The 9,187-nt window shown below is 42.6% G+C and overlaps 1 protein-coding gene across 1 annotated transcript in view; it reads right to left on the bottom strand.

Moving 5' to 3' along the window:
- Positions 1-9,187, bottom strand: part of KIF5C (kinesin family member 5C) — a 66,280-nt gene that overhangs the window by 18,898 nt on the left and 38,195 nt on the right. Inside the window, exons 11-15 of the mRNA XM_015634826.2 lie at positions 8,827-8,975; positions 6,413-6,588; positions 4,851-4,919; positions 1,340-1,546; positions 385-531 (exon numbers count right to left, since the gene is read on the bottom strand). Of these exons, the coding sequence (XP_015490312.1) occupies positions 385-531; positions 1,340-1,546; positions 4,851-4,919; positions 6,413-6,588; positions 8,827-8,975 (748 nt within the window). The remainder of the gene's footprint in view (positions 1-384; positions 532-1,339; positions 1,547-4,850; positions 4,920-6,412; positions 6,589-8,826; positions 8,976-9,187) is intronic.

Below are 9,187 nucleotides of genomic sequence, written 5' to 3'. Positions count from 1 at the left end.
CCCTTGCAGGGCCTGAAGGGGCTCCAGGAGAGCTGGAGAGGGACTGGGGACAAGGGATGGAGGGACAGGACCCAGGGAATGGCTCCCAGTGCCAGAGGGCAGGGATGGATGGGATATTGGGAAGGAATTCCTGGATGGGAGGGTGGGGATGGGCTGGGATGGAATTCCCAGAGCAGCTGTGGCTGCCCCTGGATCCCTGGCAGTGCCCAAGGCCAGGCTGGACATTGGAGCAGCCTGGGACAGTGGGAGGTGTCCCTGCCCCTGGCAGGGGATTTGGAACCAGAAGAGCTTTAAGCCCCTTCCAAGCCAAACCCCTCTGGGATTCCCTGATTTCCTGGTGTTTTTCCTGCAGGAGGAGCGGGGGAAAGCACAAAGCCCACGCACGGTTTTCACGTCGTTGGTGCCGATGATTCCCCCGATCTCCCCCAGATCCTTCAGCAGCAGGTTCAGGATTTCTGTGGCTCTCTTCTTCTGGTGGTTGCTGAGCTCCTGCAACTGGCCCAGCTCCCTCTGGGTCGCTGTCAGGGCACTCTGGAAAGGTTTAAAAACAAGAATTACCCTCCCCTCTGCAGGCTGGGCAGTTTTCATGGGGTATTTTCCTCATGCCTCCTGGCAAAATGTAGTGACACATCCAGTTCCACCTTGGTATAATCCACTTTCACAACTCACTTGCCACCAAAGGCTACTTTGGATTATTAAATGTAGCAAATCCACTAAGAATCTGATTTGCATAATACACCAAAGGAGGTTAATCACAGAGAAGTAGGTAGAGAGGGATAGAAAATTCAATTTTTTCCAACGGATTTCGTGGTAATCTGTTTTACTGGGGGAGATAACAAAGTCTTTAATGAAACATATCTGTTAACAACAGCTCCTTAAATTGGTGTAATGAATTAAGGGAAAAGGATGCTTTAAGCTACTAAACCAATCTTGATTTTCCTCAGATCCCATTTTTTTTCCTTAAGATCAGGACACATCAGCCGAAAAAGCCGATTAATTTTTTTCCCCAATTCCTTCCTTGAGATCCCCCGGCTCCCTGTAAAATCCCAGAAAACCACAGAACGCTGCCATTTGCATGAGGCAGACTTTCACAGCTTTCTTGGCAAAATACAGGTTTTAAATATCCAAAACACAGGATGGCCACTTGTCACATCCAGTTCCTTGCTGCAAGAGCCACAATCTGCCACCAACTTCCACAGAGCGGCTTCTGAATTACCTTCACTTCGTTGTTTAATTAATTCAGGGAAGAGAGGGTGACACCAGCAGGTTTTTGGGAAGCCCTTTGGGAATGTTTAGAGAGAAAGGAGAGAGCCAACAGGATTGAACAAGTTGCTCTTACACTTTTCTGTGCCAGCTCATCCGCCAGCTGCTCGTTGGTCCTGGTTTTGTCCTCCACTTCCTGGGATTTCTGGTCATAGTTGACAGCCAGCTCTTCCAGGGCTTGGAGCACCTCCTTCACTTCATCCTTGGCTGCCTCGTTCTCGATCTGCAGCCGGGTCAGCTCCTCCTGGATCTTCTCATAGTCCCTCCTCGTGGAGGCCAAAAGCTGGGAAGAAATATCACAGCAGCAGTAAGTGACCCAAAAACTCCTTCAAAAGGCAATGTTGGAAAGGAGGAAAAGAGGCAAAAAGGGGGGGCACAAATCATCTGTGCAGGAGGGGTGAAATCCTGAAAACATCACCAGTTCCAGCACAAAGCACAAAAAAAGAAGGCTCTGAACTTCAACAACAAGAAAAATCTTCACCAAATCCTATTACAACCCAAGACTGAGGCAGAGAAACCGATTTTAAACAGTATCAGAGCTCCAAAGACATTTTCTGCCCTCAATCCAGCGCTGCAGCTCAGACCAAAAAAAAATACCACAAAGTAAAATGTTTCACCAGAGGCTCAGGGCTTTGAACTGAGCTGAGGGAAAAGAGCTCTCTGAGGCAGCCTCAAAGACCTCATGGCTTTACAGAAATATTTTGATAAGCAAACCTAAGACGATTATTCTCAGCTATCATCTGAAGGATGATGCTGAGGACAGATTAGCTGCTCCTGTTTGCTGAGGGAAAATATTAATCTCAGAAGAAAATACTGACTTCACACACACACACTCTCTAGAGAGCATTTCCAAGCTGGAAAACTTATTAAATTGACTCTCAGCACGCTGCTGAGGTCTCAGTGATTGTGAGAGGTCCCTTGTCCTTGAACCAATGTTCAGGGAGATGGTAAAGCCCTGAAAATTCAGCTGTGGTGTCCTCAGCACAACCCCAGCCCCACCAGCAGCCCTGCACTGCAGGATGATGTGAAAATAAATAAAAATGACACCTAACATTTACTGCTAATACTGCGCTTTCAAGAATAATAACAAAATCAGGGCTTGACATGGCGTGAAAACATCAAATAGGGAATTACAACAGAGAAAATCAGTGTGGGAGATATGAGAGGGCCTCACACTCATCCTGACAGCAAAGTCTGGACATCTATTCACAGAATTCACTCCTTCCCAAGAAATATTGGATTATGGATTGGTATAATGTGGAATAAAACCTTCCCTGCTGAAGTGTTTTGGGTGGATTTCTCCTGATGTGCCCACCCAGCAGCTAAGTGAGACCCTCAGCAAAAAAAAACCAACCCCACCCCTCTCAAGCAGACCACCCAAAAAGCAGAATATCCCAGAATAAATGGCTTTTTTTTTTTTTTTTCCCTTGGCTCAGAGTGCTGGTGGAAAATAGGAAACCAGGCAGGCAGCTCTGGAGGCTGGCACGTGCCCAGAGAGGCACAGAGAGAATTCAGATGTAAAGGAAATTTATCTCCCTGGTAATGGCTGCAGCCTCAGAAGTGCTCTCACTTTATGGAAAAAGCCATTGGATTACCAGAGCCAGATGGCATGTAAATATTTAAACAACAAAATAGCTTCAAATAATCTTCCTGCTAAACACAGATGGATCTATTATTTACATTTACTTAAGAAATTTTCTGTGTGAACGTCGCCGCGGCTTCGAGAAGTGCTGTGCATCACCTACAGCATAAACAAGGGGATTCTGGCTGATATTGTGTGGAAAAAATGGTGCAAGGTTTTCAAAAGACACCAAAAAAAAATGTTATAAAGATGAGCTGGAGAAAAAGGAAAAAGGCCCATGGCTGCAGCACTTCATGGATCTGTTCCACACGGGGATGGAATATTCAGAATCCCCCAAAACACCCACCTAAAGCAGCAGCCAGAGGTGAAAAGGTACCAAACCCCCCCTAAAATCAGCCTCATCTGCAGCAGGCCTCAGGTTTATAATTAACCTGCTGGCTTAATCAAGCAGAAATAAGGACTGGCTAATTAGGGGGGAGCAGAGTGAGGCAGCTGCTGGTGGATCAGTGAGCTCATCACATCTCCAGGGGAGAGCAGGGACGGCTGATGTGGGGAAAAACACCTTGAATAATAAAATATCACCTTCTCCCTCAAAGGTAAGAGCTGGACAAGAGCTGAGATGAGGCAGGAAAAGGCTCTGAGCAGCATCAGCTGCAGAGATTTTGCAATTGAGCAAAGCTGGACGAGGAATGTGCAAAAAAAAAGGGAGGAAAACATCCACTGAAATCCAAATTCATCTTCCAGAAGTGATACTGGAACAGGGAAGGTGAGGAATAACTGTGTCACCTGCTCCCAAAAGGGAGGAATGCACATCACCCCAAAAACAAGGCATGGCTGGGAGGGGACAATCAGCCTCAGGTGGGGAAAGGATGGGGAAAAGATGGGAGAAGTGAGGTGACACAAACTCATAACACACATCAGGAAATAACAGGCTGAGGAGGCATAAAGTGCAGCATTATTATTATTATTATTATTATTATTATTATATAGAATACAACATAATTACACTATATAATATAGAATTAATATTTTAACAATCAGTTATTATTATTATTATTATTATTATTATTATTATTATTATTATTATTATTATTATTATTATTCTGTTGGTGTAGCCACAGGCAGCACTGGGCAGTGCAGGGTAATCAAATCAAGCTGTGGCAAGAGAATGAGGAGCTTCACCTTGGATAAAAATAAAATAAAATAAAATAAAATAAAATAAAATAAAATAAAATAAATAAAATAAATAAAATAAAATAAAATAAAATAAAATAATAAAGATTCCCAGGACAAGTTCCCAGAGGGGACAGTCACTCAGTCCCCTGAGTGATGAATAACAGACATGATCATAAATTGGTTTTTCCTCTAAGAACACTTTGGAAGTCCTTTCTGAGGGCCTGGATACACAATAAAAACAATTCCTATGCCAATATTTGGGGATCTTGGTGTTTTATTGCCCTATTTTGCATCTTCACAACTCCTCATAGAAGAAGAATGATAGGTGATCATTTCTGCATCCTAAACCCCACAAAAAATTCATTTTAGGGCCAGAAACGATGCAATCAATGTTTGAAGTGAGCAATCCGAGATTTTCCAGCAAATCTGCGGCAGCACCAATTATCAAGTTTTTTCTAATTGCCCAAATAATGATAATTAGTGATTTAATATCATGAAATCTCTAATTCCCTATAGCCCATAGTGCCTGGATAGCTGAATGGGCACAGACACATCAGAAATCACATTTGGAGTGAAAAAATCCTGGCCCCACTCCTACCTTGGACCTCCAGCATCACTTCCCAGCAGGAGGGATCATTATTTCAAGGAGTTTTATCAAGGCTTAGTGAGAATATTATGAAATTTCAAGTTTAAACCTGGCTGACACCTTTTCCACTTGAATTTCAGGCAGTTAATATGAACAAGCTGTGACAGAATCATTAAACAAGGGGCTCAGGAGCAAAATGTAAAGGGTTTTTTTTAGGTTGGTTTATTTATTTTGGTTTCTTACCTCCTCTTGATCCAACATTTGCTGCTTTAATTTTTCAGCCAACTGGCTCTGCTGGTTGATTTCATCATCCTGCAATGAAACAGGGGTGGAGATTTTTTAATTTCTTTTCACACCTCTCATTTGATCACTTTTTATTTCCTCTTTCTAGGAAAGAAAGGGGGACAACACAGCAAACTTTGTGCGTGCTTGAGTGGTATGAGGGGAGAGAAAAAGAAATATACATAAATAAATATGTATATAATTTATAAATAAATATACCATAAATAAAAATACACAGAGCTCTGCAGTAAAAGCTGTGTGTAAATGGTGATATTTTGAGTTTGGGATCAAATATCTTGTCATTTCCTACAGTACTCTGTCAAATTATGCTTCCCATGTTTTCTAGGGAAAAATTCAAACCTTCCAGATGCCTCCAAAATAATTTACTGGGCTTTTCTACTTTTGATGAGGAAACTGAAAGAATGACTGGTTTTTTTTTCCCCTTTTCCTGATCAATATGTAAAAGCTGGATATTGCTACTGGGGATGCAGAGAAAAGCTCTCATTTCTTACAGAAAACTGCTCTTTTCAGCACCACCAACACTGCTGTGCAACCAGCCCAAAATTAAGATTTAAACACAATTCCTTTGTGTCCACACACAGCCAAACCTCAATATTAACAGGCAACACAGAAACACTGGGCTTTTCTTTTTCCTGCTTTTTTTTCCCTGCTAATTACAGCTGAATTTTAAAATTGAGTATTGATTCATGATGAGAGCTGCCCTTTTTTCCAGGCAGCTTTTTTTTGCTGCTCTCATCCTTGGTGGTGAATGGCTTTTTCTGGGCCTTTTCTTTCCCCCTCCACCCCCCATTTTTCATCTTCCCAAAGCTCTTAATGGCTGGAGAAGGGAATTGCTGAGAGCTTTAAGTGCCACTGACGTCCTTCAAGCTGTGCAAAGAAATAAAGAAATGAGCCACCTGCACTTTGGGCTGTGTCTGCAGCTCCAACAACACAAACAAAAGGGGGTGGGGATCTGTTTCCCTTAAAATTCTAATAGCTGGAATTATTAAAGACAGGGTTTGGTTTTGGTTTTTTTTTTCTTTTTGGTTTTTGGTTTGTTTTTTTTGGGGTTTTTTCTTTTGTTTTGTTTGCTTTTAGGGTTTTTTTGGTTTTCTTTTTCTTTATTTTTGTTTTTTTCCCCCCCTGGTGACTCCAAGACGTCGTTACATTTTGCTGAGGGATTTTACACAAATCACTGAAGAAAAGGGAAAACCTGAACTTGAAATGAAACTCAGACTTGGTTGTGATTTCCTGCAGAGTGCTCCCAAACACAGGAAAAGGGGTGGGGAGCTGACAGGACCTGCTTTTGTGCAGTATTTGGAATTTGGAATTTGGAATTCCAACGTTTTCCAGCTCACAGTGCTCAAGAAATAGAGAAAAAAATCCACCAATCTTGGCAATAATTTTCCATATTTTCATATTAATTTCATATTTCCCATAATTTCATAATTTCATAATTTCATAATTCCATAATTTCACATTAATAATTTTCCAAATTTCCACCTGGAATCAAACATTCCCACCTTATCATCCAGCTGCCTGTAGAGACTGGCGATCTCCTCATCGTATTTCTGCTTCTCCTCTGTGGAGATGCTGGCGACCACGGGGGTGATGTTATCAATAATTGGGGTGTTATCACAAGGCTCCAGGTTCTTCTGGTCCTTGGCACTGATCTGCTCCTCCTCGGGCACAGCTTCTCCTGCAGGGACACAGTTAAAATCCTACAATCCCAAAATTCCATGAACTTCAGGGATGGCTGTTCCCCGTCACGGAGGGATTTGGGGGAGCAAGGAAGGGCTTTGTGCCACTTCCAGGGATACAAATGACAAGGAAAAGGTGTGGGAAGGTGGCCACCCTCAGGAGGGTGGTGATCCCATGGAAATGGAAACTCCAGGGACTCTGTGACCTTGGAGCTCTTTTCCAGCCTTAACGATCCCATAAAAACCAGCAGCAGGTTGAAGACAAGAAACACAGAACTCCTGGCTCTCCTTTCACTGCCTTGATACTCAGGATTAGCTCCATGGCTTAACAGAGGTGGAAAAAAAGAGGGAAACCTCCCAAATTCCAGCCTAAAATCTGCTGGCATTTAAATATCTCCTCCTCCAGGGATTTCCAGCTCTGGGATGGACCAGGAGAGCACCAGCACAGCTGGGCTTATGACAATATTCAACTTTTGCCTTGCAAACTCCAGCTCAAACATTCCAGAGGCTGCCTGTGCACAGCAGACACATTTCCTACAAAATCCCTGTCCCCAGGAATATTTCCTCCAGAGGTGAGGGCTGGGTGAGCTGCTCATGGCAAAAATTTTAAATCCACCCTCACCAGAAGCTGGGGAAAGCTCTGGGAGCCCCTGGATGCTGCAGGCCTTGCTCAGGGGGTGGGAAAGTTACAGGTTTTTTCCTTTTCCAGGAAAAACTCCAATATTTTAGCTCCTCAAAGCTTTACCAGCCATTCCTCTCACCAATTTATCTCACTGGCAGGGGAAGAGGTCAACAGGATCAATATATCAAACCCCAGAAAGGCTGAGTGAGGCCTCAAAGCAAAACAAAAAAAGGCAAGAAAAATCAGATTTTTATTTTTTTTTTCTAGCTTAAAGCATGAAAAAGTGGAATTTGAAATCAAGCAGCATCACCTCTATCAAGCTACCTCCCTCCAAATATTTTCTGCCCTATTTCTGAAGGCTGGGTGGTATTTTGTATCATTAATGAGGGAAATGTGAATTGATTTTTGGCTGCTGGATTCCACCAGAGCAGAGAAGGAAAGGAGGGTTTGGTTAAAATGCAGGGCCTTGTACACAAAGAATATTCCTCAGGCTGTGGAGGATCCACCAGGAGCTTCCCAAAAGGAAAGTTTAATTTCTCATTCCTTGGATGAGAACCTGCTGCCTGTAAAACACAGGAAAACCTGGGAGCTGAAATCCTCAGTGAGAACTGAGCTCACCCTTCTCTTTTGTACAATAAATCCTTAATTCCTGGAATAAGCTGGAATATTATCCAAGATGTGACTGCTGTGACAGTTCCCTTTGTAAAAACCTCCATCCTTCCAGAGAATGGGCTTGCAGAAGGTCAGGAAATAAATCAATAATCTTTGGAATGCAGAGCAGCAGCACCCAGGGAGGGGATGAGGATATTTAAACAAAAGGATCCATCCAGGCTCTTCTAAAAATAAAAAAAAAAATCAGCTTTGGGTTGGGATTTTTTATTGTTGGTTTGGAGGTTGATTTTTAAAATGTGAAATAATTCAAACTAAGGCTGGTTTGCTAAAATCATTTGCCAGCGTTCCAGATTCAATTAGATTTTTAAAATTTGCTTTTCAATCACAATTCTTTCATTTGTGTGTATCCATATTCTCCTGTCCCATCCTACAGCTGATGTTACAACCCAGGCTGAACAGCCACTCCCCACGTTTCTCATCAGAAAATTGGCTGTTCTCAACAAAAATTTTCATTTAGAAGCCACAGGAGCAGACAAGTGGTGATTCTTCCAACCAGATGCCACTCCCTGTCATTGTACTAAAGGACTAATTATTCTAATGTGAAATTCAATTATCAAAAATCCCCAAACCAAGGTCCAATTACCTTAAAGCACAGTGATTCTCATGCCTGAGGAACAGAGGTATTTCAAACAAACCATTAGAATGGCTTTTCTTTTTCTTTTTTTTTAAATTATTATCATTAACAATATTACAATTAGTGATGCCTCCTGTCTTCTCTACCCTGAAATCACTAATTTTGGCATTTGCACTGGTTTCTACTACAAATAGCTGCTGGTTTCCCTGCTTTGTGCTCCCTCACCTTCCATTATTATTATTATTATTATTATCAATTGTGAGTTACAATGTGAGTTCAGATTTAGTGATCAGACACAAATAATCAGAATTACAATTAAGGGCAAGATTTCAACACAGACGCTCCCAGCTCCCAATTTTTGGCACCTACCATTCCTCCACCTGTTCAGCTCCAGCTCCAGGTGCTGGATAACATTCTTTAAACTCTTGTTTTTGTCTTTCTCCTTCTCATACTTCTTCTTCCACTCCTCTGCCGTCAGCTCCAGGTTCACAGACACCGTGTTCTTGATGGTTTTGGCCCTGCAAGACAAAACCCAGGGCAGCTGCTTCGGGATCCTCATCCCAGGGCAGCAGTGGGGAGTGGGAATTCCTCCCTGACACAGGGGGAATGAACAGGGGAATTGTGCATTCCCCATCCCTGGGAGCGTGGAAGGAATTGAAATGTGGAAAGAAGGAAGGAGCTGTGAAGAGAAGGAATTGGGGAAGGAATTGTGGAATTGGGGAAGGAATTG

The sequence above is a fragment of the Parus major genome, chromosome 7 (assembly GCF_001522545.3).
Source record: "Parus major isolate Abel chromosome 7, Parus_major1.1, whole genome shotgun sequence".
NCBI lineage: Eukaryota > Metazoa > Chordata > Aves > Passeriformes > Paridae > Parus > Parus major.
This window is presented reverse-complemented; position numbering and strand designations above follow the sequence as displayed.